Source organism: Pelophylax lessonae (assembly GCF_965119305.1).
Source record: "Pelophylax lessonae genome assembly, chromosome: 3".
Lineage (NCBI taxonomy): Eukaryota > Metazoa > Chordata > Amphibia > Anura > Ranidae > Pelophylax > Pelophylax lessonae.
In genome coordinates this window covers 89,647,950-89,662,186 of record NC_138770.1, presented here as the reverse complement: position 1 = coordinate 89,662,186, position 14,237 = coordinate 89,647,950, and the positions used below count along the sequence as shown (strand labels likewise).

General features: G+C 40.7%; 1 protein-coding gene across 1 annotated transcript in view; it reads left to right on the top strand.

Moving 5' to 3' along the window:
• The first annotated feature begins 2,604 nt into the window (after positions 1 to 2,604).
• Positions 2,605 to 14,237, top strand: part of LOC309551763 (serotriflin-like) — a 34,580-nt gene continuing 22,947 nt past the window's right edge. Inside the window, exons 1-3 of the mRNA XM_082252456.1 lie at positions 2,605 to 2,673; positions 3,098 to 3,161; positions 7,585 to 7,662. Coding sequence (XP_082108582.1) covers positions 3,105 to 3,161; positions 7,585 to 7,662 — 135 coding nt within the window. The 5' untranslated portion in view covers positions 2,605 to 2,673; positions 3,098 to 3,104. The remainder of the gene's footprint in view (positions 2,674 to 3,097; positions 3,162 to 7,584; positions 7,663 to 14,237) is intronic.

The following is a 14,237-nucleotide window of genomic DNA, read 5'->3' as shown; positions in this document are numbered from 1 at the left end:
CGACCTGTGAGGCGACCTGGTCGCCTCACAGGTCGCCTGCGGACCCGTTCTAATAGGAGTGACACAAGTCGCTCCGATTTAGAAAAAGGGTCCGGAGCTTCTTTGGGGCGACCAGGAGGCGACCTCCATAGACTTCAATGTTATGAAGTCCGTGGCGGCCGCTCCGAGGTCGCGGCGCGCTGCTCGCAATGCGACCTCGGAGGTCGCGGTGCGAAGTAGCGTCGCCCCTATGTGAACGGGGCCTTATGCTCATTTTTTTTTTTCAATAATAATATTATCCTCAACATAAATGCAGGAAAAAAGTAAGGTTTATTAACCAAGATGATAATTACCCTTATCTGGCAAAGAGCTAGTTGCGGTAGAATCGGATTATCTTTTTTGTGTAAAAAAACATCATGAAAATATGGGAGAGTAAGCGATAAAAATATGGATCACTAAAAAATGTTTTTCATTTATTTATTTATTTTAATTAGTTTTACAATAACAATTTAAAAATGAGTACTAACCAAAATACAATATACAATATCTCACAAAAGTGAGTACACCCCTCACATTTTTGTAAATATTTTATTATATCTTTTCATGTGACAACACTGAAGAAATGACACTTTGCTACAATGTAAAGTAGTGAGTGTACAGCTTGTATAACAGTGTAAATTTGCTGTCCCCTGAAAATAACTCAACAAACAGCCATTAATGTCTAAACAGCTGGCAACAAAAGTGAGTACAACGCTAAGTGGAAATTGGGCCCAGAGTATCAATGATTTGTGTGGCCATAATTATTTATCAGCTGCCTTAACCCTCTTGGGCATGGAGTTCACCAGAGCTTCACAGCTTGCCACTTGAGTCCTCTTCCATTCCTCCATGATGACATCACAGAGCTGGTGGATGTTAGAGACCTTGCTCAATAAGCTTTAGGTCTGGAGAAATGCTTGGACAGTCCATCACCTTTACCCTCAGCTTCTTTAGCAAGGCAGGGGTTATCTTGAAGAAGTGTTTAAGGAATACTACCCTGCATCCCAGTCTCTGAAAGGAGGGGATCATGCTCTACTTCAGTATGTCACAGTACATGTTAGCATTCATGGTTCCCTCAGTGAACTGTAGCTCCCCAGTGCCAGCAGCACTCATGCAGCCCCAGACCATGACACTCCCACCACCATGCTTGACTGTAGGCAAGACACACTTGTCTTTGCACTCCTCATCTGGTTGTCACCATACACGCTTGACACCATCTGAACCAAATATGTTTATCTTGGTCTCATCAGACCACAGGACATGGTTCCAGTAATCCATGTCCTTAGTTTGCTTGTCTTCAGAAAACTGTTTGCGGGCTTTCTTGTGCATCATCTTTAGAAGAGGCTTCCTTCTGGGACAACAGCCATGCAGACCAATTTGATGCAAGTGTATGGATTGAGCACTGACAGCCTGACCCCCCCACACCTTAAACCTCTGCAGCAATGCTGGCAGCACTCATACGTCTATTTCCCGAAGACAACCTCTGGATATGACGCTGAGCACACGCCCTCAACTTAATTAGTGGACCATGGCAAGGCCTGTTCTGAGTGGAACCTGTCCTGTTAAACCGCTGTATAGTATTGGCCACCATGCTGAAGCTCAGTTTCAGGGTCTTGGCAATCTTCTTGGAGCCTAGGCCATCTGTATTTAGAGCAACAATTCATTTTTTCAGATCCTCAGAGAGCTCTTTGCCATGAGGTACCATGTTGAACTTCCAGTGACCAGTTTGAGAGAGTGAGAGCGATAACACCAAATTAACACACCTGCTCCCCATTCACACCTGAGACCTTGTAACACTAATGAGTCACATGACACCAGGGAGGGAAAATGGCTAATTGGGCCCAATTTGGACATGTTCACTTAGGGGTGTACTCACTTTTGTTGCCAGCAGTTTAGACATTAATGGCTGTGTGTTGAGTTATTTTTAGGGGATAGTAAATGTACACTGTTATACAAGCTGTGCACTCACTACTTTACATTGTAGCAAAGTGTCATTTCTTCAGTGTTGTCACATGAAAAGATATAATAAAATATTTACAAAAATGTGAGGGGTGTACTCACTTTTGTCAGATACTGTATGCTGGACACAGTGACACTTCTTACAGCCATGTGATCTGTAAACTGTCACAGTGTGTCATGGATCCAGGCCATTTGGTACAAGGTGAGCTTTCCAGCCTTGCCAAATCTTACAGGAAAAAGCTTTCTGCCCTTTTATATCTATTATATCGTTTTTGGGGAAAAAAACATGTGTACACGTGTGTTCCAGGCAGGTGCAAAGTCACAAAGTCTTACCATGTCACATACTAAATCTATTTTACACCTGAAAAGCTGTAATTACTATTACTTAATAACAACAAGAAAATGTACACAATAAACATTCCATCGAAATTATGTTTGAAGAGAGTCATGCATTTTTTGTAAGACGGCGAGGAAACGTACTGTGTTCCAGGTGTTTTATCAGGTTATGTTGTTACATTGTGTCTCAATGAGGAAGACTAAAAAAAAAAAAAAGACTAAAAAGCAAACAGGAAGTTGGGAAGGAAGTGTTCCTTGAAATGCCCTATATATATGGCTATATTGGTACAGACAACCAGCATTACCTGGAGGGCTCACTCCTATACAAACCATTGCGGAACCAGCAACCACTTCTAAAACAAGGTAATATAGCAGAAAATACCAAGCTCATCGGTAGGACATGGTCAGTAATCATGCACTGGCAAAAGGATATCAATCATATTTTTAAATGAGGATTAACTTTGAGAAATGTGTAAGAGCTCCCTCTGGTGGTTAACTAAATGACAGACAGAAGAGTTAACATCTTTTCTGAACAACTGTACTGGAAAGAAAAAAAAAATGGATAAGCTACCTTAATCATTTGTTGTTTTCTTTTAAAAGCCTACTAGTAGAGTCGAGCATTGACAATACACTTGCAGGTAGATAAGGTAGGGAGCAAAACAAGATAATTTAGCTGTACTACTTTTAACATAGCAAGTATATGTAATATAATAATAATAATATTAGTAATAATAATGATGATATTGATGATGATAATTTAACTAACTGATGTCCCTTTCTTTTACAGAAATACAATGTTGCTACTTGTTATTATATGCTTCATGGAGCTTTTGGAACACCAAGTAGTACACGTATGTATAAAAAATAGGAATTATGTTTCCAAGAGATTTTTGACCAATATATATATATATATATATCAACTATCTGCCCTATTCCCTGTTCTTCTCTTTCCCCTCTCCTGCTCCCTACCATTTTCCTCTCCTCTTTATTTCTATACCTCCCTGCCTTATTTCCAGTCCTCTCCTCTCCTTCTTGCTCCTCTCCTCTCCTTCTTGTTCGTTTCCTCTCCTTCTTACTCCTCTCTTCTCCACATCTCTCCTCTCTTCTTGCTCCTCTCCTTCTTGCTCCTATCCTTCTTGCTCCTCTATTCTCCGCATCTCTCCTCTCCTTCTTGCTCCTCTCTTCTCCGCATCTCTCCTCTCCTTCTTGCTCCTCTCTTCTCCGCATCTCTCCTCTCCTTCTTGCTCCTCTCTTCTCCGCATCTCTCCTCTCCTTCTTGGTCCTCCCTTCTTCGCATCTCTCCTCTCCTTCTTGCTCCTCTCTTCTCCGCATCTCTCCTCTCCTTCTTGCTCCTCTCTTCTCCGCATCTCTCATCTCCTTCTTGCTCCTCTCTTCTCTGCATCTATCCTCTCCTTCTTGCTCCTCTCCTACTTGCTCCTCTCTTCTCCAAATCTCTCCCCTCCTTCTTGGTCCTCCCTTCTTCGCATCTCTGCTCTCCTTCTTGCTCCTCTCTTCTCCGCATCTCTCCTCTCCTTCTTGCTCCACTCTTCTCCGCATCTCTTCTCTCCTTCTTGCTTCTCTCTTCTCCGCATCTCTTCTTTCCTTCTTGCTCCTCCCTTTCTCCGCATCTCTCCTCTCCTTCTTGCTTCTCTCTTCTCCGCATCTCTTCTTTCCTTCTTGCTCCTCTCTTCTCCGCATCTCTCCTCTCTTTCTTGCTCCTCTCTTCTCCGCATCTCTCTTCTTCTTGCTCCTCTCTTCTCCGCATCTATCCTCTCCTTTTTGCTCCTCTCCTTCTTGCTCCTCTCTTCTCCAAATCCCTCCCCTCCTTCTTGCTCCTCCCTTCTTCACATCTCTCCTCTCTTCTTGCTCCTCTCTTCTCCGCATCTCTCCTCTCCTTCTTGCTCCACTCTTTTCCGCATCTCTCCTCTCCTTCTTGCTTCTCTCTTCTCCGCATCTCTCCTCTCCTTCTTGCTTCTCTCTTCTCCGCATCTCTCCTCTCCTTCTTGCTCCTCTCTTCTCCGCATCTCTCCTCTCCTTCTTGCTCCACTCTTCTCCTCATCTCTCCTCTCCTACTTGCTTCTCTATTCTCCGCATCTCTTCTCTCCTTCTTGGCCCTCTCTTCTCTGCATCTCTCCTCCTATCTGCTCTTTTCCCTGCTCTTCTCTTCTTCTTTCCATTATTCTCCTCTCCTCTTTTCTACACATATCTCATAACCTTTGCTATTCTCTCCTCTTCTCCCTGCCTTTTTCACTTCTCTTTTTAGCTCTTCTCAGCATATTTACTCTTCCCTTCCCTTCCATCATCCTTCCCTTTCACCTCTTGCTTCTTTTCTGCACATCTTCCCCCTGCCCTCCTTCTCTACTACACTTCTCCTCTCATCCCGACATTTCTCCTGTACTTCTCTCCCCTCTGTCCTATGCCATTTCCCTCTAATTTCTTCTTCTCCTTGGATCTCTTCTATGCTTTGCACTCCTCTCCTTCTTGCCTTTTCCCTCTACTCTCTTCTTATCCCTGCCCTTTTCCTTTTCTCTTCACATCTCACTGCCTTTTTCTTCTCCTCATCTCTCCTCTTTTCTTTTCCTCTCTTTTATACACCTCTTCTCCTCCCTGCCCTCCTTCTCTACTACACTTCTCCTCTCATCCCCACGTCTCCTGTACTTCCATCTCCTCTGTCCTATGCCATTTCCCTCAAATCTCTTCTTCTCCTTGGATCTCTTCTATGCTTTGCTCTCCTATCCTTCTTGCCTTTTCCCTCTGCTCTCTTCTTCTCCCTGCCTTTTTTCCTTTTCTCTTCACACCTCACTGCCTTTTTCTTCTCCTCATCTCTCCTCTTTTCTTTTCCTCTCTTTTATACACTTCTTCTCCTCCCTGCCCTTCTTCTCTACTCTCCTTTACGTTACTCCCCTCCTTGCACCTCTTCTTTCGTCACATTCCTTCCTCTGTCTTCCCTTTTCCCCCTGATTGGTGAATTGATTGATTCATTTGAGGTGTATTTCATGCCAAAAGTTATTACATTCATGCATAGAGTGTGGAAGTGTTAGGACCCTTTTCAGGTCACTCAGCTGTCTGTTTTGCCTCTGCGGAAATTCATCTTCTGTATTTGTCCTGGGGACCACTGTCAGTGAGACAAACAATGCTGGGACACCCTTACCTTAGAGAGATTTCCGCTCACTTCCTGTAGTGTCTCCAGGCCTGGAAGTGAAATAAAAACAATAGGACAGCAGAAAAAAAAAACAGAAAGAGGTTCTTTGTAAAGTCCTACTCTGCCCAAAACTTTAGATACAATATACTGTATGTATATTATTAAATAACAACCAAACAACTTATCCTCCACGAAAAATCCAGGGTTCCCGTTACTCACAACATTATTAAATCGGTATTTAATTGTTAGTTAACCTAGTTAGTTAGTGTTAGTTCAAAAAGTGAACTAACACCATACACCCTGCCCCTCCCCACTGTCCCCACTGTACTTACCTCCGGAGATGCTGTAAGTACCCAGCAGTCCAGGGATTTGACATCCCCACTCTTCGACCTCTTTTCCATGCATTGCTTCCAGGACAGACCAGAGTGATTCAATGTGCTGACCAATTTAGGATCACTCTGATCTGTCCCAGAAGCACAGCACAAAGAAGAAAATGACCGGCTGTATGGACACTGACAGCTCAGCTCCATGGGGACCAAGTACAATGTGGACCAAGGGGGTAGGAATGAAGTAGGGTGTTAATTCATATTTCATTTTTCCTGGAAAGTTGAACTAACACTTCAAAAATGTAAAATAATATTGAAAACAAATTCCATAATATTCATTCCATACAGGTGATAGACCTTTCGCATTACCATGCCTCAAAAGATCTAATATCCCTGTTGTAGTAATATGGACCTAAACACAAGGTCAAGTATGGCTGAAATCATGTGAACCTAGGAGTATGATTTAGGACTGTGCAAAAAAACAAAACTTAGAAGCCCAGAGAAAAGATTATGTTCTACATACTGGCTTACTTCTTGGTTGAGACCAAAGTCAGGACCTCAGGGAAGGAAGACAAAAGTGCAAACCACTCAGCCCCAGAGCTAAGGACTGCTCATTTATGACTGCTACAGAGCAAAAATGTTGCAACAGAACTAAATGGTCCTCCGAAGTAAAACTGGTCCTTAGATTTTATTTAAATATGTAATAAAAAATTTGCTTCAGAGGACCTTCTGATGTGTGGTGGCTATTAGGGATGATCGAACGGTTTGGGTTGACCATCGGTTCGACCCGAACATTGGCTGTTCGAAATTCAGCCGAATTCCGAACTTGTTGCGGTAAAAGTTCGGAATTCGGCACCAGAACCGACCAAAATGCAATGGGACAGGAACTGGGCTTTAAAAGCCTGTGATTTTTATCAGAAACATGAGTAAAAGCCAATTGAGGGGGCAGGAGTCTGCTAGGAATGTGATTGGAGTGACTAGGGGGTCCAGAGGCCAATCAGTAGTGAATATGCCCCCCAGTATGTAACATAGCCCCGCCAAATCTCTAGCACTGTAATACAGGGGCTGTGGAAGAGAGTGGAAGCAGTTCTGTTACTCCTGCTTCAAAAGTATCATTTAGCAATTATTAGTGTGAGGAAAGGGATATCTAGTGTAGTTAGGGTACTATATACCACTATAGTTAGATTCAAAAATCTAGTTTCTGTAGGGAAAGTGTTAAGTGTCAGGGTAACCGTAATGTAGTTTAGGGTGAACTGACTCTGACTGCTATGCCAGGGTGACCAAACTCATCCATGTCAGGGTGACCGCCAGAAGAAAAAGATCATTTTTCTTAGAATTATTAATAGAGCAGGGATGGGGTTCAGCTCCTTTCACACCTCTGTGTTTTTGTTTCAGGCGTTTATTGGGCTTTTTTTGTGGACGTCTTTGGAGGCAGGCATGACATCTAAACTTCTGTGTAGGGGTATATATACACACACACATATATGTATATATACACATACACACATATAGGTGTGAAAGGAGCGAAATCCTATCCATGCGCTAATGAAATTATTTGCAGGGATGGGGTTCCGCTCCTTTCACACCTATATGTGTGTATGTGTATATATATATATATATATATGTGTGTGTGTGTGTGTGTCTGTGTGTGTGTATATATACCCGTATACAGAAGTTCAGATGTCATGCCTGCCTCCAAAAATGCCCAAAAAATTCCCAATAAACACATGAAAAAACACACCTGGGCAGAGGGCTTAACATGGTCACTTTTTGTTGCCTGATTTATTACTATTTTTTTATTTCTAGGGTAACCCAAATACAGAGAATCTTGGTGGAAAAATAAGCAAGGTTGAAGGGTCATTTTCTGAAAATCCCCCATTTGAGGTGAGTAATTTACTTAATTTAATATGATGCCCTTCAAAATGTCCAATGCTTGGGGGAAGAACCTACAAGAAGGCAGTTAGAGTACTGTGTAAGTCTTTACTGCCTTTTTGTCTATAATGCTTTGGTATTGTTTCCCCACTGAGCAAGAATGCCAGGACTTTTTCTACCATTTATGAATTTAAGAAAAGAGGTGGTAAGGTAGCAGGGGTTGTTATTACTATATGAATCTAGTGTAAAAATGTAAAATAATTGTTTCTATAGTGCTTTTTTCCTGGTGGAGTAAAGTGCTTTATCTACTTTTGGGACAGCCATCTTGGATGCACCCAGTAAAATTGGACCATAGAAAAATTATTCTCTTTGGCTGTTATGAGTACTTAGCCCTTTACTTTATATACTTCTTTCTTTAAAGAGCACAAAAGGTTGGCCAAGGGAATGAGACCTACTCACTTCTTCATTCACTTACTTACACATAAGAGTAATAAAGGGTGTCAGTCAGATGAAATTCAAAGAGGGACCAATTACTGATATGTTAATAATTGCAAGAAAAAATGAACTAACCCCATAGCACTGCAGAGACTGAAAGTCTTCAAAATAAGTGCCAAGTCAGTGGTTTAGCCTTTATTATAACATACAAAACCTGAGCATTGTATGAAATTACACTCCCCTAAAATCCCTTAGAATTAGTATAAGTGTCACACCAGAAGCCCAAATAAACCTTTACAATGTATTAGTATAAAGCAGTCAAGACCAGGGCTTTTTTTCAGGAGGAACGTAGTGGAACGCAGTTCCGGCACCTCCAGCACTAAATGTACCGTATGTAATGGCAAGGGGTACTTGGGTGTGCTGGAGGAACTATTGTTGCTAGGGGGTCAATAATTGCTGGGAGAGATCTACTGTTTAGGGAGAGGTCTATTTTTGTTGGCTGCTAGGGGATCTATTGTTGCTGGCAGATGTCTGTTGTCACTGGAGTGGTTCTATTGTTCCTGGTGATATATTTTTTTGCAGAGGGGTCTAATCCTGCTGGGGATTATAGTGCCGAAGGGAGATCTATTTTTGAAAGGGGGTTGTATTGTTTCTGGCTGAAGGGGATCTATTATAATTAACAAATGATTTAGCATCAACGATTTGATTACCAATGATTTGAGAACCAATTATCATTAGCAAAATGATACTTGGTTCTGAATGCTCTAAAAAGGACAGTTCTGGGAGGGGGTTAGGGGGTGGAACCAAGGGACGGAGCTCAGGTGGATAGGGGGCGGAGTCAAGGAGTGACTCAACAGGGGGTGTTCCTGCACCTATTCCCTGAGCAAAAAAAGGCCTGGTCAAGAATATACAGTAATAAATATGGAAGTATTAAAACATGCTGGATGCACATGGGGGAGCCAAACTACTACTCTTTCACACAAAGCAACAGTCCGGGTCTCCACCGTTCTGACAGCCCCCCTTGCTCCTGCTCCAATCAACAGCACTGCCCATAGAGCAAGAAAACTGTTGAATTAAGCAGTGTTCAGTGTAGTGGGGAAGTATCAGACCGCTGGAAAGACAGGCTGCTGCTTTGCATGTGGGAACAGTGGTCTGACTCTTTTATGTGCTGCCAGCACTGGGTAAACCATCATATTTATTATTGCATATGCAACCTGATTACATTACAGTAATAAATAGTGAGAGTTTACTTGGTTTTTAAAACTTCAGTTTCAGGAAGCTTACAGTGCTACATAGGGCTATATCATATTAGATATATTTAGAGAGCTTATGTGGGCACACCTCCATTTTGCAGCCCCTGATAATTATAGCATAGACGAAATCCTCAGAAAAAAAAAAACTGAATATCAAAAGATAATAATTAATAAATGTGTGATTTGTTTTGTTCCGAATTGAAATTCTAGCAAAATTTGCATGATTTGGAGATTTGGATGGATCCGAAACTCCCAATCACCATAGTACCAAATTTCAACAAATCCAAAAAAAATTAAATAAAAAAAATTAATTTTATTCAGATGACGTGATGCCAGTGTTGGGGTAGTTACTCAAAAAATGTTACTAGTTACTTCTGTAAATTGTAACGAGATTACTTTACTAGTTACTGCATTTGAAAAGTAACTTCACTACTTATTACTTTACTTTCCTCTTTCTTAATTGACCGTGTAGAAGAAGATACATGGCACTCTTTCTGCATAGAGTTTATTGTATAAACACAGGCTTTGGGAAACATGAGAACAAAACCTGAAAAAACAGAATAAAACATAAAGTGCAACAAAAAGTCATAAACTTCATCCCTCTCTATTCTTCGAAATAACGATTGTATCGCACGGCTTGGGTAACGCAGGAAAGCGCGCTCCTATAGCCTAGTAAAGTAATTTAGTTACCTCCTATAGCCTAGTAAAGTAGCGTAGTTACCAATATTAGTATTGTAACTAGTTACTTTACTTCGTTACCAGAAAAAGTAATGTAGTTACTGTAATCCGTTACTTTGTAACTAGTTACCCCCAACACTGCGTGATGCAATCGTTTGGGACTTTTGGAAAAGGAGGAAGCTTGGACTTTGCAGGCACTGGGTACTTAAAAATCACATTTTATTATATAATACATCTAAAATCATCAAACAAAATCACAAAAAACATATAACGATAATATATCCCATATAGAGGGAAACATAAATACAAAATTGACAGATAGGTGATTACATTGTTGGTAATGATGGACAGTTATACAACCACAGTATAATATGTCAGTAATAATACTTCACATCGAGACGATCCTAGTCGCAGGTGACAGGGAATAGTAGTTTGGGACTTTTGTTAATGTTTGAAGCATCGGAAATAACATAACGACGTAATGAATGATCTGAATTGATTTGGATTTGTTTGTTTTGAGTGTAGCGTGAATATTCATATAAAATTCTTTTTGTATTGGGGTTGAACTTGAATTCTGTTCATTTCTATGTGTGTGGACCAACAAGCAGTCAGTTAGGAATAAGGAAATTAATTCAACGTGATAACATAATAAATTAGTATACATTCATGTGAATTCATTTGTTTTATTCAGATGAGAGTGGTGCGGTAGTCTTTGAGTCTTAGATAATCTTTTTGCATTAACATTTTTCATTATTATAAAAAATGCACTACATATCAAATGGAAACCATTTAGGATTAAATATAGTAAGGTAAAATAAGATGATTCCTACATATTTTGTTTGGGTTAGATGGACGTGGATCCATCAGAATCTCTGAATCATAACATAATGCATGAATCTAAAATTAAATTTGTTTCATTTGTTACTTTCGGATGCACGCGACTCCAGTTGACATCGTCCAATGAGCTCATTCCATTTCTCTTTGCGTGTTGGAATAGCAGGGATGACTCAGACTGCATAAGTAATCTCCTGAAATAATGAAATAACACGTTAAAACCAATATAACAAATCCGAATTACGAATTAATTCAGAACAATAATTACATATATATTATTCATTGATTTACTACTTTGCACATTTGGACTGGATTAGCACATTCTGCACTGATTTGCCTATTTGCACACTTTTTTGCTTATTTGCACATTATTCTATGTCAGTGGTGCTGTATCTTTCTATTTAAAGTGGAGTTCTGGCCACAAAATCGACATAATCAATTGTGGGCCATCCGCTTGCTCTTGGTCACCTGAAAAACAAATGGATAGTTATGATTGTTTTTTTTTTGTTTACTTACCTTGTTATTGAAGAAAAATATACTCACCTTTCTTCCACTTCCTCCCTTGGCGGCCGCGGACCGCGCCGTCACTTCCTCTTTGCATTGATTCCTGGGAGCTGAACGTCATCGCTCACAGGAATCAATGTGCCTGCACCGGCCCCGCTCGTCACTTCCAGTGCGGGCGCTCATTCCCTGCTAAACAGCTTCTGGGCATGCCCAGAAGCTGTGGAGGGATGACGCGCCCGCACTGGAAGTGACGAGTGGGGCCAGTGCAGGCACATTGATTCCTGGAAGCGATGACGTTCAGCTCCCAGGAATCAATGCAAAGAGGAAGTGACGGCGCGGGCCGCGGCCGCCAAGGGAGGAAGTGGAAGAAAGGGGAGTATATTTTTCTTCAATAACAAGGATGCAGAAGAGGATCAAGCTGGCTTCAGCTGCCCACATCCGAGATGGCAGCGCTGGAGAAGAAATTGTCAAGGTAAGTATTTCTTCTAAAAGGTAAGTGCAACCCGGGACATTTCAGAGGCTATCCATTGTGGAATGTACTAGCCCTGACTGTCCCGGGAGTATTTTTAGCTAAATTTCACCCCGTGGCCGGAACTGCGCTTTAATAATTATATATACTCTCCGAGAATAACGATTATGACAAAACAAAAATACTTCTGGACCCGAAGGATTTGCCCCCTTAATGACCAGGCCATTTTTTGCAATTCAACACTGCATTATTTAACGGAAAATTGCACAGTTGTGCAACGCTGTACCCAAATAAAACTAATGTCCTTTTTTTTCCCACAAATAGAGCTTTCTTTCGGTGGAATTTGATCACCTGTGTGATTTTACATTTTTTGCGCTATAAAAAAAAATAGCGACAAATCTGGAAAAAAAAAAAACAATATTTTTCACATTCTGCTATTAAACATTCCCCCCTAAAAAAATTAAAAAATCAAAATTTTCATCCTTTTAGGCCAATTCGTATTCTGCTACATATTTTTGGTACAAACAAAAAAAATCGCAATAAGTGTATTTTGATTGGTTTGCGCAAAAGTTATCGCATCTACAAACTAGGGGAAAGATTTATGTCATTTTTATTTAAATATTGTTTTTTACTAGTAATGGTGGCGATCTGTAATGTTTAGCTGGACTGCGACATTCTGGGGGACAGATCTTACAAGCCGCCGATCACCGCCATTACTAGTAAAAACAAAATAAATAAATAAAAAATCCATGAATATTTCCCATGTAGACACTGTAACTTTTGCGCAAACCAATCAATGTACGCTTATTTTTTTTCACTTTTTTTTTTTGTTTATAGCGCAAAAAATAAAAACCAGAGAGGTGATCAAATACCACCAAAAGAAAGATCTGTTTTTGGGAAAAAAAGGATATACATTTTAGTTGGGTACAGTGTCACACAACCATGCAATTGTCAGTTAAAGCAACGCAGTGCTGCATCGCAAAAAATGCCCTGGTGCTGTAGTGGTTAAACACTGAAGCCCTGTTCACACCTGAGCATTTTTTAGCTCATAAAACACTAATTTCTGAAGTCTCAAAACACCCAACAAGCAAAATCCTATTCTGTTCAATGGCCCCTGTTCACATATGAGGGTTTTGTCGCCTAGAGCAAAACGCCTGAAGCTCAAAAAAGTACATGAGCTTTTTTTTGGCAGATTACAAGCGTTTTTGTTAGATGTCAATGCCTGCCTCCAAACACCTGAAAAAAATGCCAGAAAAGCACCTGAAAAATGCCTGAAAAACGTTAAAAAAAAATGCCTGAAAATTATATGCTCAGGTGTGAATGAAGCCTGAGGCCCTGTTCCCACCCTGTTCACATATGAGCATTTTGTCAACTGAAGCAAAACGCCTGAAGCTCAAAAAAGTACATGAGCTTTTTTTTTGACAGATTAAAAGCGTTTTTGTTAGATGTCAAAGCCTGCCTCCAAACACCTGCAAAAAAAAGCCTGAAAAAACACCTGAAAAAATGCCAAAAAAAATGCCTGAAAATCATACGCTCTGGTGTTAATGGAGCCTGAGGCCCTGTTCACACCTGAGCATTCTTCACCTCATAAAACACTCATCTCTGAAGTCTCAAAACGCCCAACGAGCAAAATCCCATTCATTTCAATGGCCTCTTCACATCTGAGCGTTTTTTGCCGCCTGAAGCAAAACGCCTGAAGCTCAAGAAAGTACTTCAGCTTCTTTTTTGGCAGATTACCAGCAATTTTGCTAGATGTCAATGCCTGCCTCCAAACACTTGCAAAAAAAAAAAAGCCTAAAAAAACTCCTGAAAAACGCATGAAAAAACGCCCAAAAAAACGCCTGAAAATCATACGCTCAGGTGTGAATGGAGCCTGAGGCACTGTTCACACCTGAGCATTCTTCAGCTCGTTAAACGCTCATCTCTGAAGTCTCAAAACGCCCAACAAGCAAAATCCCGTTCATTGCAATGGCCCCTGTTCACATATGGGTGTTTTTTGTCGCCTGAAGCTCAAGAAAGTACATGAGCTTCTTTTTTGGCAGATTACAAGCGTTTTTGTTAGATGTCAATGCCTGCCTCCAAACACTTGCAAAAAAAAGCCTGAAAGAAAGCCTGAAAACTCCCGAAAAAAGCCTGAAAAATGTCCAAAAAACGCCTAAAAAAGATACGCTACAGTGTGAATGGAGCCTAACACAAAAACAAAATAATATTCAATACATACACTTTAACATGACCGCAGTATCTAAGCAATATTTTGGCATATATAGAAATCAATAATGGATGTAAATTAGCAGTGAAAATAATTTGCAGAGATACTGAACAGCAAAACAGCTTGATATTGTATCCTGGTTTAACATATTGGGAGTAAGGTATCTCCATGTCATCCATGCATTTATTGTAACCTTGATTGTTCA